The sequence below is a fragment of the Panthera onca genome, chromosome A1 (assembly GCF_046562875.1).
Source record: "Panthera onca isolate mPanOnc1 chromosome A1, mPanOnc1 haplotype 2, whole genome shotgun sequence".
NCBI lineage: Eukaryota > Metazoa > Chordata > Mammalia > Carnivora > Felidae > Panthera > Panthera onca.
Genome location: NC_138339.1, coordinates 62,142,416 through 62,159,763, shown reverse-complemented (window position 1 = coordinate 62,159,763; position 17,348 = coordinate 62,142,416). Strand labels below are relative to the sequence as shown.

Genomic DNA, 17,348 nt, shown 5'->3' with positions numbered 1-17,348 from the left:
AGGTGCCTGGGCCAGTAAACACAAGTGGCCACTGTGTGTCTGTTCTCAAGGGTGTGGGCTGAGGCGTTAGTCACTGCCAGCCAGCAGCGGAGGGCTGGGCGGGGGCTCCCCCACCCTTTGCTGGACCCCAGCTTTGCCTCAGCCAGTGGGAGAGATGGACGTCAGAGGCCACAGACAGCCACTTGTTCTTTATGCGACTCCTTGACTGTCAACTCCCACAGGTGCCCCATCCGCTCGGACCACCCATGGCTTTCTAGGACCTACCCACTCTCACAAGATGCCCTACACATCAGACCATGAAGAGAGCTTGGGCATCATTTCCCCACCCTGCTACTGTACAGGGAGGAAACTGGGGCCCGGACAGGACCTTTGCAGAATTTGACCACTGGTAAAGAGGTCAGGAGCGTGGACACTGAAGCCACGTAGACCTGAATTCAGCTCCCAGCCCTGTTGTTTATCTGCTGTGTGTTCTTGAGCAAGTGGCTTTGCCTCTCTGAGCATGAGTTTTCTTACACATAAAATGAGGCTCTTCATAGTACCTCCCGGGTATAAAAATTAATTGAGGGGATCAAGCAGTGTCCTCTTGTGCCCTCTCTAGGCTCTATTGCTTCAGCCAGTTTCATTTTCATGAAATGTTTATGCTGGAGGCTAGCTTAAAGTGGGGTTTGGGGTTATCTCAGCCATCTCTGCTATTGTTCCGAGGTTGCATCTCATTGGCTGACGTGATCACATTCTTCTCCCTGAGCCATTCATGTTCTGATCGACCAGTATGAGTCACCCACCCACTTCTAGAGTTGGAGGCGGATTCTGCTCCAGTGCATTTTAGGGACTGGGAATGAGGGCGGGTTAGCTCCCCCGAAGAAAAATCAGGTAGGGTGAGTTATGTCATGAGAGGGCCGTGGTTTCTATTACCAGTGCTCCTTCTAGCAGAAACTGTCTTGTTCACTAGAAAAGGACCTCCCCTAGAACATGAGCTCAGTAAATAATGGTTGAATGAAGGAACAGGGAACAAGCTGATTTCTGGCTGCCTAGTGTAGTCAAGAGAACACTGGTCGGGGTGGGTCCTGGTAGCCTTTGAGCCTTAAGTCTGCTAATCTGGGAAATGGGCATGATGGCGACCACCTGCCTTAATGGCATGTGGGTGGATTAAAGTTTGGTATTTTTAGTACTTAGCTGCCAAGCATGTTATCAGTTGTGGTCTATAGTCGTTTATCTTCAGCGATGGCAGGAGGAGCAGGGAACGCTGGGTGCCCCCCCAGGGAGGGCTGGTTGGGAAGAGACTTGGAGTTTAGGCTCTTTGAGCAAGGTGGGCCTGCATTTGGATCTGCTTCCACTCCCCCGCTTGCTGTGTGACCTGAGGCAAGTCACCATGCCTCTCTCAATCTCTGTTTTCTCATCTGTAAGTTGGGGTTACTAATACTTATCTCCAAGGGCTGGATGGAGGATGAAATGAGAGATGCCATTTAAGGCCCGTCCTGGCACACGGTGAGCGCACAGGCAGTGTTAGCTGTTTTTATCATCAGCCATTATTACGTCTTCTGGCACGGAGGTGAGTAGATTGCTGCCTCAACCAGACTTGTAAAGAATTTAATTTTGGCGAAGTCACTTTATGCACCACGACTGCTGCCAGCTAACCCCTTTCTGGCAGGCTCTGGTCTCTGTAATCTGAGCGAGGTGCTGGGCAGCGGGTGTTCCTCGGTGTTGACCCTGGCACCCGGCTGGAGGCCCAGCCCTGTGGTCAATGCTGCCTTTCAGGGTGACGGGCAAGGCAGGTTTTGTGCGCTCACGGAAAACGGTCCCTGCCTGGGCCTCCCTCACTTCTGGGAGAAAATACTGGTAAGGAAACCCAGGAAGAGGTGCCATGCAGCCTCCTTGACCATCTCTCAGGAGTGCAGGGTGAGTGACTGAGGGAGTGGCTTTTGCCCCGCTCAGTTCTCCCCTGTGCTGCTCTGGCTGGGGGCTGGGAGAGCATGGTCAAGGTGGTTGCCCCACCTCTGGCCACCCCGCTGAGCTTTCCGACCTTCCTTCTGGTAAAGGAGCAGAGCGGGCCTTACCTCCTCTTCTGGATCTGGAGAGGAGGGGGAGCGAGAGTGGTGTACAGTGTGAAAGGGTGCTTCGATGGTCCTCTTGCGGGCACTTAAAAATCAGCCTTACTGGAAATGAAAGGGCAGGTACACAATCAGGTGTGAGAGAGGGAGTGAGTGAGCACCAGAGCACAAGCGCCCAATGGCCGAAATCGTGTTTCTCAGGTGTTCTCAACAAGCTTTCACGACTGAGTTTATAGGAGCGGCCCCCACTCAGGTGGGGCGAGTGAGCAGGTGGGTTTAGCACAAGGACTGACACTGGGTTATGGCCCCCTGGGAAATTCTGTCTCCCCGCCCCTTCCCCCACACACTGGCTCCTGGGCCTCATGAGGAAGGGACCGTGTGGAGGAAGGGTGTCCCTGCCGAAGTGCAGACCTGGGAGCAGGTGTCCCGACCAGCCCTGTCACCTCACCTGTGTTGGGGACTCTACTAAGTCTCCTTGTCTGTGCATGAGATAGTAAGAGCACCAGCATTGGGGGGTGCTTGAAGAGATAAATGAGTTAGCACATGTTGGAGTGTAGACTAGTGACCTTGATCAATGGGAGACCATTGTCATCACTGCGTGGGGCCCTGGGGATTTTGCAGCTCTGTTAACAGAAACAGTTACACGGAGAATAAATTTGCAAATGAGCTCAAAAATTGCCCATTAGCATCACTCCCTTCCACAAGGTTCCCTAGTGGGGTTTGCCGCCCCCTCGCAGTTACCCCACCCTCCATGAGCATGCCCTCTAGTCACTGGCAGTAGAGGGGTGGGTCTCTGGCTGGACCTTGAGGCCACGGAGTAGGCCACTCTGTCTCTGCTGGGAGGGTGCCCTGTGCGGGGCTGGCCTGGGAGCTCTCTCGTAGGTGTCTGTGGGCGTCTGGTCTTAGGGCTTCTGAGTTCTGGAGACGATAGGAGACCTTGTACAGCAGTGGAAAGTGTACAGGGTCTTGGAAGTTAGAGGACCCAGGTTCAAATTCTGGTGCCACTATCCTAGTTCCAGCCATGTCCCCTCTCTAAGCCTCTAGAATGGGGACACTGAGGTGCTGGGTACTGCGGTGTCATGTGAGGTGATGCTAAATGCTCATTGTCATCCTTGGGGGTGCTAGGCATGCAGGAGCATCTGGGCCATCAATCACCAAGTCATGGGGCTGGTCAGAGTTGTCCTAGGAGGTGAGGGTGTTGTGTGATACTGTCCTCAGGAAGCCACCACAGTGGAGACCACCAGGGCTGCTCATGGAGTCCAGAAGAGCTGGTTTCCCGTGTGCTTCCCCACAGATGGCTATTCAAGGGCTCCAGACGAGTGGCCCGCTTCCTGGGCCCGTGTTGTTGGAAAGTGTGCTCTCTTTTTTTTTTTTTTTAATTTTTTTTTTAACTTTTTTTTTTTTTAATTTATTTTTGAGACAGGGAGAGACAGAGCATGAACAGGGGAGGGTCAGAGAGAGGGAGACACAGAATCTGAAACAGCCATCAGGCTCTGAGCTGTCAGCACAGAGCCCGACGCGGGGCTCGAACTCACGGACCGCGAGATCATGACCTGAGCCGAAGTCGGCCGCTTAACCGACTGACCCACCCAGGCGCCCCAAGTGTGCTCTCTTAAAACACCCGAGCCCATGCAGCACAGTGGGTGAATGCTCCCAGCGGCCCTTGAGGGTCACGGGGCCACTTGAGGGTGTGTGGGTTCTGTTCCCTTTTCCTGGATACCAGCTCCCCGTGGGTGCGGTAGCTTGCACTGTTTGCCTGGTTCTTTCTCTCTTGCTCTCAGTTCTTAAAATTGCGGTAAAATATGTATAACCTAAAACTGACCATTTTTAGCCCTAAGTGCACAATTCATTGGCATTACGTACGTTCACAGTGTTGTACAACCTTCCCCCACCTTGTCCGTTTCCAGAACCTCTTCGTCATCCCAAACAGAAACTCGGTGCCCGTTTAACACTAACTCTCCATTTGCCCTGGTGGCCTCGATTATACGTCCTGTCTCTGAATTTCACTCGTGTAGGTATCTCACATAAGTGGGATCATACGATATTTGTTCTTTTGTGACTTGGCTTTTTTCATCGAGCATGAAGTTCGTCCTGTTCTAGCATGCACCAGAATTTCCTTCCTTTTTCTATCCAGCGAGGCTTTCATTCAGGATAGGAGAAATACAGTTTCCCAGACAAAAGAAAAAAAGAAAGAAAGAAAAGAAGGATTTCCTTCCTTTTTAAGGCCAAATAACATTCCACTGAGTGTATATTCCACTTTTTTGTTTGTCCATTCATCTGCTGATGGACATGTGGCTCATTTGCACCTTTTGACGTCAGTGGGTAGTGCTGCTGTGAACGTGGGTGGACAGATACCTGCTCGGATCCCTGCTGTGAGTTCTTTTGTATCTCTCCCCAGGAGTGGAACTGCCGGGCCACGGTGGTTCTGTGTTTAACCTTTTGAGAAACCCCCAAACTGTTTTCCATGGTAGGTGCACCATTTTACCTTCCCACAAGCAATGCGCAGAGGTTCCAGTGTTTCCACAGTCTCACCAACGCTACTCTTCTTCCTTTCTTTTTCTTTTAGATTTGATTTTTAAGTAGTCTCTATACCTCATGTGGGGCTCGAACTCACAACCCTGAGATCAAGAGTCGCATGCTCTACCGACTGAGGCAGCCAGGTACCCCTATTTTTCGTTTTTCAGAAAATTAGAGGGGCACCTGGGTAGCTCAGTTGGTTGAGTGTCTGACTCTTGATTTAGGCTCCGGTCGTAATCTCAGGGTCATGGGGTCGAGCCCTGCTTTGGGCTCCGCACTGAGCATGGAGCCTGCTTGGGGTTCATTCTCTCTCCCTCTCCCCCTCCCCCTCCCCCTCCCCCTCCCCCTCCCCCTCCCCCTCCCCCTCCCCCTCCCCCTCCCCCTCCCCCTCCCCCTCATGCTCTCTGTCTCTCTCTCAGAAAAAAAAAATTTTTAGTTATCCTTGTAGGTGTGAAATTCCCTCCCTCTTTTTCATCAAATAAACCGTTGTTATACCGGGGAGATGCATCTGGGAAGCACTTGCACTGCACTTGGTGGGGACTTAAAACCTCTTTTCATTTTACTTTTAACGTGTGGGAAATATGCAAATACACATATGAAATGTGCCTGTTAATGTTTTAAACAACACGCAGAGAGTGAAGGTGCCCTTTAATTCTCCCCATTTTAGGCACCTTCCTAGCCTGCTGTCAGGCAGCATGTTTCCAGAGTTTTCCATGCATTTATGCAGTTTTCCATTAAATTTTTTTAAGTGTATTTATTTATTTATTTATTTATTTAGAGAGAGACCGCACAAGCGGGAGAGGGGCAGAGAGAGAGAGAGAGGGAGAGAATCCCAAGCAGGCTCCACACCATCAGCACAGAGCCCTATGTAGGGCTTGAACCCACGAACTGTGAGATCGTGACCTGAGCCGAAACCAAGAGTCAGATGCTTAACCGACTGAGCCACCCAGGGGCCCCACTTTTCCACTGTTATAGAAAAAGTGTCCTACCACTTGATTGTTCAGTGACTTATATCTCTTACTGAACACAACTTAGCAATCTTTCCCTGTTGGTGTTTGTAGGGATACGCGATTCTTGTGTTTTTATTTATCGCATAGTGTGGGTATGTTGTATTTTAAACAACGTTAGCATGAATCGCCGAACACTGGTTTTCACGCAGGCCTGTCCGAGCGGCTTCCAGGGCTCGGTTTCCTGCCGGATGTGCCTCGTTGACCTTCTTTGCCTCCGCTTCACAGGCCAAGAACAAGGAGACCGGTGCCTTGGCTGCCGCCAAGGTAATTGAGACCAAGAGTGAGGAGGAGCTTGAGGACTACACAGTGGAGATCGACATCCTCGCCACCTGCGACCACCCCTACATCGTGAAGCTCCTGGGAGCCTACTACTATGACGGGAAGCTGTGGGTAAGGGCCGCCTGCCTGCCCCCTCCTGGTCCTTGTGGCCCGGTAGGCCGGAGCTAGCCAGGTTCACAGGTGCTCTGCTCTTTCTTAGTGTCTGCTTTGAGGGCCGGGGCCCGGGTGAGCAGAAGGTGAAGTAGGGCGGCTCCAGATCCCCTCTCCTTCCCTTTCTACAGAGCCTCCCCACTTTTGGGGATGGGGGCAGTGGTTTGAGCAGGAAGGAATTCTTTTTGGACGGGAGAGGGGCAGAGAGAGAGAGACAGACAGACAGAATCCCAAGTAGCCTCCATGCCCAGAGTAGAGCCTGACGCAGGGCTCGATCCCATGACCCTGAAGTCATGCCATGAGCCAAAGTTGAGAGTTGGACGCTTAGCCGAGTAAGCCACCCAGGCGCCCCACGGAATTCTAAGGCTCTGCCACTTACGAGTTAGAGAATCCTAGGCAAGCTCTTAACTTCTCTGTGCCTCAGTTTTCCCAAGTGTAAGATGGGAGTAATAATAGTACCTGGCTCATTTGGTTATTACAGGGATCAAATAAATTAACTCATGATCGGTGTTTACAAGTGTACCTTGTACAGCTCTTGCAGGTGCAAGAGCCTGGTGACTGTCGACTGACCGACTGTTCATATATGTTATATCATTTGCAATAGCGGTGTCATTACCGTGGCTGCTGTGTGGGGATTCTCTGCAATGGCAGCATCAGAGGAGGGGACCCCTTAACACCCCTCATTCTCCGCCCAGGAGCCTCATGGCAGGATGTGCGTAGTGCGGGCACAGCTTCAAGCCCCGCCTTCCAAACCCAGCCTCACTCCCTAGCCTCTCTAGAGAAATTTTGCAGGCTCCCTGCTTTTTATAGGACATGTCTGTCCTGCAGAATGCTTGTCCCATGGACACTCTTCTGGGATGAATGCCTCTCAGTTTATGAAACCCGGACTCCCTAGAACATACGTGTCTCTTCAAACTATTTTTCAGCAAGCGTTTTATAATGTAGAGCAACGTGTTAATGTTCCCAAAACTCCGTTCAACAAAATCACGTGCAGGAAAAGTCTCCCATGAATTCTAGATGCAATTGGAAGACTGTCAGAATCACACATAGATGTTTTGCAAAGACATCTCAGGGGTTGGCAGGGCCGGGCACCTGCAGAGGTGCTGGAGCTGAGAGAGCTGGCCCAGGTCCTTGTTGCTGCGCACAGCAAGGTTAATGATGATTTAGTGGTTACGAGGGGGATGTTCTCAGTGTTCAGCCTCCTATCGTGATAGGTTATTATGTATAGAGAGAGTTACTATGTTTTAGTTATATTTTAGGAAATTAATGGAGAGTTTGGAGTTGATGTGCTTTTTAATTTGTCCCATTTAAAATAAAGGGAAATAGAGGCGCCTACGTGGCTCAGTCAATTGGGCATCTGACTTTGGCTCAGGTCATGATCTCGCCATTCCCGAGATCGAGCCCCACAGCGGGCTCTTTGCTGACAGCTCAGAGCCTGGAGCCTGCTTCGGATTCTGTGTCTCCCTCTCTCTCTCTTCTGCCCTTCCCCCACTCACGCGCCGTCTCTTTCAAAAATAAATGTTAAAAAAAAGTAATAAAATAAAATGAGGGGAAATAGACCCTAGGTTTTTTCTTTCTGTACAAGATACCTGATTTTAGGAACAGACTACTGATGCTTGATGGGGAAATCTGTGTTTCATTTGAGAAAAGGATCCTGCTGTTTAAGAAAAACCAAAGGAGAGTTTAGGGAAACCACTGTCGGAGTTTATCCCTGTCATTTCACAGAAGTGAAGGAAGCCAGTGTCTGAGGGGAGTGAGAATGTGGCCCCCTGGCCCTGCCCAGAGCTCTGTCCACTGAAACGCGTCCCCTTCCAATCCTGGATGGAAGCCAACTTTCGTTTGCCTCTCTGAAAGTCTCTTTGGGGAGCCCCCTGGATGTCACTGGGGGGATGAAACCACCACCACTGACTGCTAGATGCAGATTCCAAAGCTTTTCTTCATCCCCTGTCTCCAGGCACCTTGGGAGGTGAGCGGGGTGGGGTCACAGGTCCAGAGAGGGCGGGGCCTCTTGCTCATGGCCACGTACCTGAACCTGCTTGTTTCTTCTGTCCTGTTCATGGAGCTGCTTCTCAGAAAGTTCTTTCTTTTAAGAAATTAAACAAATACTGTATCTATGATCCCTGGAGAAAAGGCTACAGAAAAACAAAAGAAAAAAAATGATTAAAACCATTCAAAATTTTGTACCAGAGATGACTGCTGATAAATGTAGAATATATTTTTCTAGGTTTCTAATATATATACACATACGTACCCATGCCCACAGGTTTTTTTAAAAAAAAAAAATTGGTATCATACTTATTACTTTGCCTTTTACTCTTTTTATTTAAGGTCTATTAAGAACAACTTTTCATGTCAGTGGGGGGACACCGCATCTTCATATTTGGTTTTTCTGTAGAATTCCATCTCCTGGCTGTGCCATTCTCTATTGTTGGGCATTTAGGTTGCCTTTTTTTTTTTTTTTTTTTCTGTTATAAACAACTTTGTGATGGACCTCTTTGACTTTTAAAAAAAAAAAAAATTTTTTTAACGTTTATTTATTTTTGAGACAGAGAGAGACAGAGCATGAACAGGGGAGGGGCAGAGAGAGAGGGAGACACAGAATCGGAAGCAGGCTCCAGGCTCCGAGCCATCAGCCCAGAGCCCGATGCAGGGCTCGAACTCATGGACCGTGAGATCGTGACCTGAGCTAAAGTCGGACGCTTAACCAACTGAGCCACCCAGGCGCCCCCTCTTTGACTTTTTGTATGCTTGTCTGTGCCTCTTTAGGAGAATTTTTAAGCTTTTTTTTAATGTTTTATTTTTGAGAGAGAAAAACAGAGCGCAAGTGGGGAGGGTCAGAGGGAGAGAGAGAGAGACAGACAGACAGACAGACAGGGACAGGGAGACACAGAATCCCAAGCAGCCTCCAGGCTCTGAGCTCTCAGCACAGAGCCTGACATGGGGCTTGAACTCACAGGCTGTGAGATCGTGACCTGAGCTGAAGTCGGACGCTTAACCAACTGAGCCACCCAGGCGCCCCTCTAATAGCTATATTTAAAAAAGAAAGAAACAGATGAAGTTAATTTAAATAATATCATTTATTTAAGCTGGTATATCAAAAATATTATTTTGACATGGAATCAATAGAAAAATTATGAATGAGACATTTCACTTTATTTTTCTTTCTAAGGCTTCAAATCCAGTGTGTGTTTTACACTTACAGCACGTCTCAATTCAGGAGCTACATTTTCATCAGAAATCTATATTTAGATGTCATAAAATTTACTGTTGACAAAGTAGATTCAGTGTTGTCTCCACATTCTTAAACGTTTCCTAGTAACAGAATTGAGTGTCAGATTTTAAATTTAAATTGATTACAAGTGAGTAAAGTTCTACATTAGCTGCATTTCAAGTGCTTGATAGCCACGTGTGGTTAGCGGTACTGGGTTGGACACTGTCGACAGTGCAACTCTGGAGGTAGACCCAGGGCCCAAAAATGAGGGAGTGCAGGAAACGCTGGCTGCCCTCATGACTTTCCTTGGGTTTAAATTTTTTTTTTTAACGTTTTATTTATTTTTGAGACAGAGAGAGACAGAGCATGAATGGGGGAGGGGCAGAGAGAGAGGGAGACACAGAATCGGAAGCAGGCTCCAGGCTCTGAGCCATCAGCCCAGAGCCCGACGCGGGGCTCGAACTCACGGACCGCGAGATCGTGACCTGAGCTGAAGTTGGACGCTTAACCGACTGAGCCACCCAGGCGCCCCTTTCCTTGGGTTTATAACGGCCCCTCCTCACCAGCATCCCTCCGGTCCCCAACCCCTGCCTTGAGCCAGATTTTGGCCTCTGGCAAAGTCTTTCAAGGGTTGGGTGTGTTTTCCTATACCTATAGGAAGTGGGAGAATGGGACGATGGGAAATTTGTAACAGTCACCTCCCGAGGAGAGCAGCCCCGGTGTGTACCGTCTGCCATTTTCTGTGGTATGAACATTCCCGCTTTGGTTAATTTCAGGCTACAAACACCATGTCGCTAACAGAGTTGGAAAGAGGTTTGCAGTGGTATTCCATGATAAAGTATTTCTGCCGCACAGATTTAGTAGATGTAAATAATCTCAAGCGCACAGGTGATAGTAGAATGTGGTACAGTCATTAGGGAAAGGATAGGTCTTGAGTGTTTATAATCTTTGTTTTCAACGTAAGTCCAAAAATTGTAACGTTATATAACTTCATTTTTAATAGTGGTTGTGTTTAACAGCTGGCTGACGACAATTCCTGAAAATTGCACAATCCGTTTCCCAAGCCAGTGAATGCTTGCTCTGGCATACCACTGGAGCCAGACCAGAGGAGTGTTGACTAAGCCACGGGACACTGCCGCCGGGTGTCACACAGCCATCCACTCATTTGAAAGATGAGACAACTGCAGGCCGGACAGGGTCCGGGATTTACCTGAGGTACACAGCAAGTTAGTCACAAGGCCAGACATACGGAAGTCTTCAAAGACCAGGGATGAGAGAACCTACTCGTGTGACACTGCTCTATGGAAAGCCCTTCCACGGCTCCCCAGAATATATTCCAAATCCATTACCCGGTACACAGGCTGTGGTCTCCCATCAGCGGATGCTTTCCCAGACCTATTCTAAGCCCCTTGCAGGCGACACCCCCAGACCTTTGCTCATCTGGTACCCTCTTCCAGGCGTGCCCTTCCCATCGTCATCTGTGGTCAACGAGAGCATCACTGCCTCCATGAGGCATTTTCACTTCTTCCCTGTACCTCTAGGTGGAATGTATCTCTTCTTCCTCTCCTCTCCGCTCCATTTCTTTTCTCTCCTTTTACCAGGCATGTTTTAGTACAGTTACCAGTCTTGGTGTTGCCTCCGGGAGACTGGGTCCTACCTTCATTCTGGTCCAGCACAAGGGAGGGAGTGGAGGTCCAGGCCGGTCCCCTCAAGACAGCTGAGGTGGGGGTCCGATTCTTGATTTCGGTTCAGGTCATGATCTCATGGTTCATGAGATCGAGCCCTGTGCTGTCAGTGTGGAGCCTGCTTGGGATTTCCTGTCTCCCATTCTCTCCCTTTCCCTGCCTTCTCTCTCTCTCTCTCTCTCTCTCTCTCTCTCTCTCAAAAATAAATAAATAAACATTAAAAAAAAAAAAAAAAGACAGCTGAGGTGCTTGGGGCCAGCCCTGCCCTGGGGGAGTGAAGTCCCACAAAGCCCATGTCCTAAGGTTGACTTTGGGCTTTGTTTTCTAGCTAGTGATAGCTGGTAGGGAGGAGGGAAGGAATCTGCATTCCTCTAAAGCTTTTCCTTGTGTTGAGTGGAAGAGAGGTGAAGGTGGCTGGAATCCTGCTTTTGCACCTGGTGAGCATTTTGAAGCCCCTTCTGATCAGTTCCTGAGCACAGATCTTGCTTGGCCTTTTTGATGGACACAAACCCTGAGTTTTGATGTGTTACCTGTTCACCCCAGGACCTCCAGCCTTGGCCTCTACGAGCATGGGTGATGCTGGGGCAGTTAAGCCTGCAGTCCTGGAGGACTGCCGCATTCTCCATTTAGTCATTTAACCAAGTCTCTGTCGGGTTCCTTCCTTGTGCTGAGCCATGTCCCGGGCCCTTTGGATACAGAAAGTGATGCAGGCAGGTTGGGTCCGAGGACCCAGAGGGAGTCCCACAGGACTTAGCCAAGAGGGTCCTTGGCTTGGTGCAGGATGGAAATCAAATTCAAGCCAGCAGGAGGTGAGGCCTAAGGATGGGGCAAGCCACCTTCATTGTGTAGTCTGGGAAGCCTCGAGGTGATAGCTGAGAAGGAGCCAGTGGAGGGAGGACTGAGGTTACATCAAGTGGGAGTATGTTCACTGCGTTTAAAGACAGCGAGGGGCAGTGCCTGGGTTGGGTGGGAGGAGATGTGGGTCAGGAAGGTAGGAGTTGCGATCTTATTGTAGGTGACGGGAAACCCCTGGGGTGTTTCAAGCAGGGCAGTGCCTGCCCTCTTCTTCAGCCGGTCTGAGTCCCTTTGTACCTCCTCCGTGCTGGTCACATGCATTTGCTCCCTTCCCGGCCCTGTGGTGTAGGAGCCAGGTCCGGTCCTGTCTCTTGGTGCCAGTGTGGATCTTAGCTAACCTTCGAGTCTCCATCTGTTCAGCACAGATGGAGAGGATGATCACAAAGCTTATCCTGTTGTAAGGATGAAGTGAGGCCTGCAGGTCAGGTGTGGGCAGCAGTGCCTGGCACAGAGTGTGTGCTTAGTTAATGCCCTTGTCCCTCTCTCCCCTCTCCTCCCAACCCTTTTGGCCCCATTCCCCGGATGCCTCCTACCCCTAGTTTCCTGCAGCTCCCTCTCTCCTGGCTTTTCTGCCTTTTGCCTGGTGAACGTTCTTGAGGCTTCGCTGTGATTTTGTCCTCCCAGAACAATAAGAAAGGTAACGTTAGGGTTCGAGGACGACACCGACAGAGGGAGGAAAGGCCTTTCATGTGCACACAGCAGGCCCTGCCACCCTGGCCTGCCCTGGAGACTCAGCACAGGTCAAGTTCAGAAGTCCCTGTGTCCCCAGGTTTCACCTGGTCAGAAGGTTTTGCAGTGAGTTTATTGGCCCAGCAATGTCCTTGCTGAGTATCAAATAGAGCAGTGACTCTTCTGCTTGCACGGGAGGTCTGTACCATCATGGAGTCTTCCTGGGTTTTCTCTGGGTGTGAACAGACTGTTCTCAGTGCTGAATATCTATGGTATTTATAGGGTATTCTCGATAGGGCTGCTGCTTCCACAGCTCATCTGTTCGGCTACTGCCATAATCGTTAACCTTCTATTTATTTTGAGGGAGAGAGAGAGCATGAGCATGAGTGAGGGAGGGCCAGAGACACAGATTTCCAAGTAGCACAGAGCCCGACTTGGGGCTTGAACTCACAAACCATGAGATCATGACCTGAGCTGAAATCAAGAGTCAGATGCTTAACTGTGACTGAGCCACCCAGGTGCCCCTCACCCTTTTTTTTTTTTTTAAGCTTATTTAATTTCAAAGAGAGAGTGGGGGAGGAGCAGAGAGAGGAGAGAGAGAGAGAGAGAGAGAGAGAGAGAGAATCCCAAGCAGGTTCTGTGCTGTCAGTGTGGAGCCCAAGGTGGGTCTCGAACTTAAAGTGACGCACTTTCTAGAAATTAAATACATGTATTTAAAAAGAAACTTTCAGGGGCGCCTGGGTGGCTCAGTCAATTAAGCGTCCGACTTCGGCTCAGGTCATGATCTCACAGTTCGTGAGTTCAAGCTCCACATCGGGCTCTGGGCTGACAGCTCAGAGCCTGGAGCCTCTTTTGGATTCTGTGTCTCCCTCTCTCCCCGCTCTTCCCCTGCTCGTGGTCTGTCTCTCTCTCCTTCAAAAATAAATAAAAACATTTTTAAAAAATTAAAAAAAAAATAAAAATAAACTTTCATCTTACTACCCTACATGGGAAACTAGGACCCACTTGTCATAAACAGAAATAAAAGAAAATAAACCAATTGTGTTGAATTTTAACCCGATCCCTTTGCCTGCCAAAGCCTCAGCCTGGGTACTGCACTTCCTGTTAAAAGGAAGTTGTCACAATGGGCCTGTTCAGCACATTAGTACTCACTTCCCACTCGTAAGGTGGCCCCCAGAGTAGCCCCATGGACTCTGGTCTATACTGCGGTTTGGGTCATTCTGTGTGCGTGTGTGTGTGTGTGTGCGTGCGTGTGTGTAGTTTTCCTGTACATTGTAGAATGTTTAGCAATGTCCCTGCCTCTACCCAGTAGATTCTAATAGAACCTCCCGCCTCCTGGCTCAGTTTGACAACCAAAATGTCTCCAGATATTGCCAAATGTCCCGTGGTGCGGGGGTGGGAGGCAAAATGCCCCCCCCCCCCCCCCCCCCCCCCTTGAGAGCTACAGGTCTTTGCCATTCAGTCTTTTGCTGTTGGGGTGGAAGGGTATCTACCATGCCAGACAGGCCATGAGCCAGGGCCCCTCACCTGCATGTGAAGCCTTGGAGAAAATTGAAGACTGATGACCTCAGGCCGGATTGGGCCTGTGGATGCTTTTTGTTTGGCATGCGAGATGCTTTTAGAAATTTGCTGCTAGCATTTTGTCAGAACATTCTGGAGATGTGGTTGTATAGGCTACCTTTCTGCGTGGTGGCGATTGCCTGGGGCCCCCACAGACAGGGATGTGCTCTCCGGTTAGCCTCAGACCTCACTGCTCCCTGACGCATTCCCGATACTGAGGTCTGTTTGTCATTGGGGGGGTACTGCTGTAACTTCAAGTAGAATTGAGAGGAAACATTTCTCATCTCGCATCTCTGTCAAAACTGAGGAAAGTAAGGACAAACAAGAAGATTGTGTTCCTAGAAAAATGTTGAGAGCATATGTATATCTTTTTATATATGCAGCCTCGTTTGCCCCTTAAGTCACCAGACCTGGTGAGCTCTGAAGTCAGGACTTCTGGCCTAGGGAGTCCAAAAATAGGCTTGTGGGGGATCTGTGAACTTCCTGAACACGTATGCCAACTTTGTGTGTGTGTGTATGTGTGTGTGTGTGTGTGTGTGTGTGTGTGTGTGTGTAGTATCCAGAAGGAATGACTAGGGGCTTTTCAGAGAGTGACTTCTTGTCTGAAAGTAAACATTCTGCAGAGAGGAAGTACAGGTCGCAGGGTCACAGAGCAGGGTGTGGGTGGGAGGGGCCCACTGTCCACACATGTTCGTATGACCACATTTCATCGGCCAAGGTTTCTGTGGCTTGTCGCCTTGGGCTAGGAGGCCAGCTGTTGGTTGCTGACAGAGATTGCATATCTGGCCTTAAACAAGCCAGAGCTATAAAGAGAAGGTGATGTTAGAAAGTACTTAGCAGCTCTGTGTACGTCTAGAAAGTCGCTGGGTGTGGCAGGAGTGCTGGGCTGGTATCAGGAGACCTGAGATCTCCCCAGATCTGAGACCAACTTGCTGTGTGACCATAGCCAAGCACTGTCCCCTTCTCTGTGCCTCTGCTCCCTGGCCCACAGTGCCAGGGGCTTGGAAGGGTTGCTCCCAAGGAGGTCTTTTTCACCTAAGTCAGCTCATTTTGTCCTGACCCATGGTTCCCTGAAATCTTGAATTCTGGATTTGTGGGCATCAGTGTTGTGGGCCAGGACCCCTTTCCACGGGCTCTAGGGTCCTGGCCCCCCTGGAGCAGCCTGGCATTCACTAACCTCTTCTTTCCCTCTGGGTGGGGTCTGTGCGGCACCCACTTGTCTCACACACACACACACACACACACACACACACACGCACGCAGTAGTACCTGAAAGTCTGCACAGGCTTCTCAGTCCTTTGAGGCAGATGTGTTATTACTTTCTTGCCATTCCCCTTGTACAGCTAGAGTGCCCTGAAACTTGGGGAGGGAAAGCAGCGGGGGGAGGCTTGTAGCTTCTTGGAGTAGAGGATGAATCAGGCAGGGGGGACGAGAAGAAAGAGTCAGCAAAATACCTGCCCTTTGCTGGGCTCTTTCATGATTATCTCACCGGATTGTCCCAAATCCATGGGATACAGATGCTGTTACCTCCATTTTACAGATGGGAAGACAGGGTCAGAGAGAGAGAGAGAGAGAGAGAGAGACTTGTCTTGACTCAGCCAGTTTCCAGCCCAGATCAGCTAGGCTTCAAAACAGTGCCCCTCCTGGTGCCAGCCCTGGGTACCACTGGGAACAGTTCAAAGGATACAGTGTGTGACACCCCCCCCCCCCTGCTGTCCACCCGAGGAGCCCCTTGTCCAACAGAACATGTTTGGCAGTGTCTGGTGGGAAAGAGCCTGTGGCCAGGCTTCTACCTCGGGCTCAGTAGACCCCCCTGGTGCTGCTGGGGTCCCCTGGCTGGGAGCAGGTGGGGTCATGCAGACGTGCATGGACAGGCTGGAGTAACCTGGGGCCACCTGGAATCTTGCTGTTGGGATGGCCAGGCTGGGCTCTGTGTATCACAGTCTCAGGAGCAAGGGTGACTCTGTAGTCCGGCGATTTGCCCACCACATTCTCAAGCATGTCCACGTGGGTTTTGTTTGCTCTCTGACCCTGTCGGGCAGCTGTCATCCCCTCCTTGGTCCTCCTCACAGTCCTTCAGTCCACTACACATGGGCCTTGGAGTCACCCAGACCTGGGCTACAGTCCGCCCCCTGTGCTGCCGTGTGACCCTAGACGTATCTCTTCATGCTTCGGAGGCTCAGTTTCCTCATCTGGACGTTGACGGTGATGACACTGACTTCACAGCCCTTTGTCCGGGGTCAGAAACCCATCATGTCCCAGCTGGCGGATAGTAGGAGCTCAGTGTCAGGCACTTAGCTAACGGGTCTAGGTGGGCAGATAGATGTGTCAACCAGGCCCACAGGCTGCATCGAGGTCAGGCCTTTTCAGTTTTTTGAAATAGCGTGAACCTTCATAAATTGACATCTTTCACACCAGAATCCAGGCACCTGGCTTGGCTTGAAGGGTCAGCAGCTCTGGCCACACGGGCCCATATTTCTGCATGGCCCCTGTGAGCTGGCTGAGTATAGCTGCCCCATAGTTGGGCACCTGCCCTCCTGCCTGCCGCTGCCCCTGCCCAGGCAGCATTTATGCTCTGCCGGGCCCCGAGGGGACAAATGATTCTGGTCCTGGGTGGGAAGTGGGGAAACAGGCATATGGGGGGCTGTGGGGCTCTCTTCTGTGTGGATTGCTGCCTTCCTGGTAGTATCCCTACTGGGCTCTGTCAGAGCGCTTCCGGCTTGCGTTGTCACTGAGGGGACCTTTAACCCCTACAGCTGTCACACGGTCTGTGAGTCCCTGTCGTGGTCACTCCTGTCTGTGTCTGCTGTTCCACATCTACAGCCTCACGTGTCGGGACCGAGACCTCCCTGGAGCAGACGGGGCGGCCACACTTCATTCATGTACTCATTCAGTCATTCATTCATTCACTCATTCATTCACTCACTCACTGGCTTGTGGCTTCCTCCCTCCCTTCCTTCACCAACAAATGTTCACGGAGCACCAGCTGTGTGCCGGGCACTGTTTCTGGTGAGGGCACGGACACAAAGCCCTGCCTTCAGGGAAACTCCACTCTGGGGGTGGCTTGGGGAGGGGACAATAGACAAAATGAGCATGGACCACGCATCGGATGTCAGGTGATGGTGTGTGCTGTGAACAGATGGGCGCTTGGACTTGCCTGGGACACCCAGTGTTTTTCCCTAGCTCCCTGCTGCTCTGGAATAACTGCTCCTTCGCCCTCTCGTGGGGCACGCGCTGGTGGGGCACACGCTCCCCAAGTGCATACAGCTGGTGTCACGGACAGTTAGTGCACTTGCCGAACGCGCCCTAGGCCTTCCTCACGTCACCCTGTTTGATCACTACCCGGGAGGCAGGTCCTACAGTT

At 50.6% G+C, this 17,348-nt stretch overlaps 1 protein-coding gene across 1 annotated transcript in view; it reads left to right on the top strand.

The window, feature by feature from the left end:
- Window positions 1-17,348, top strand: part of STK10 (serine/threonine kinase 10) — a 117,356-nt gene that overhangs the window by 19,604 nt on the left and 80,404 nt on the right. Inside the window, exon 2 of the mRNA XM_060635024.3 lies at window positions 5,801-5,965. Coding sequence (XP_060491007.2) covers window positions 5,801-5,965 — 165 coding nt within the window. The remainder of the gene's footprint in view (window positions 1-5,800; window positions 5,966-17,348) is intronic.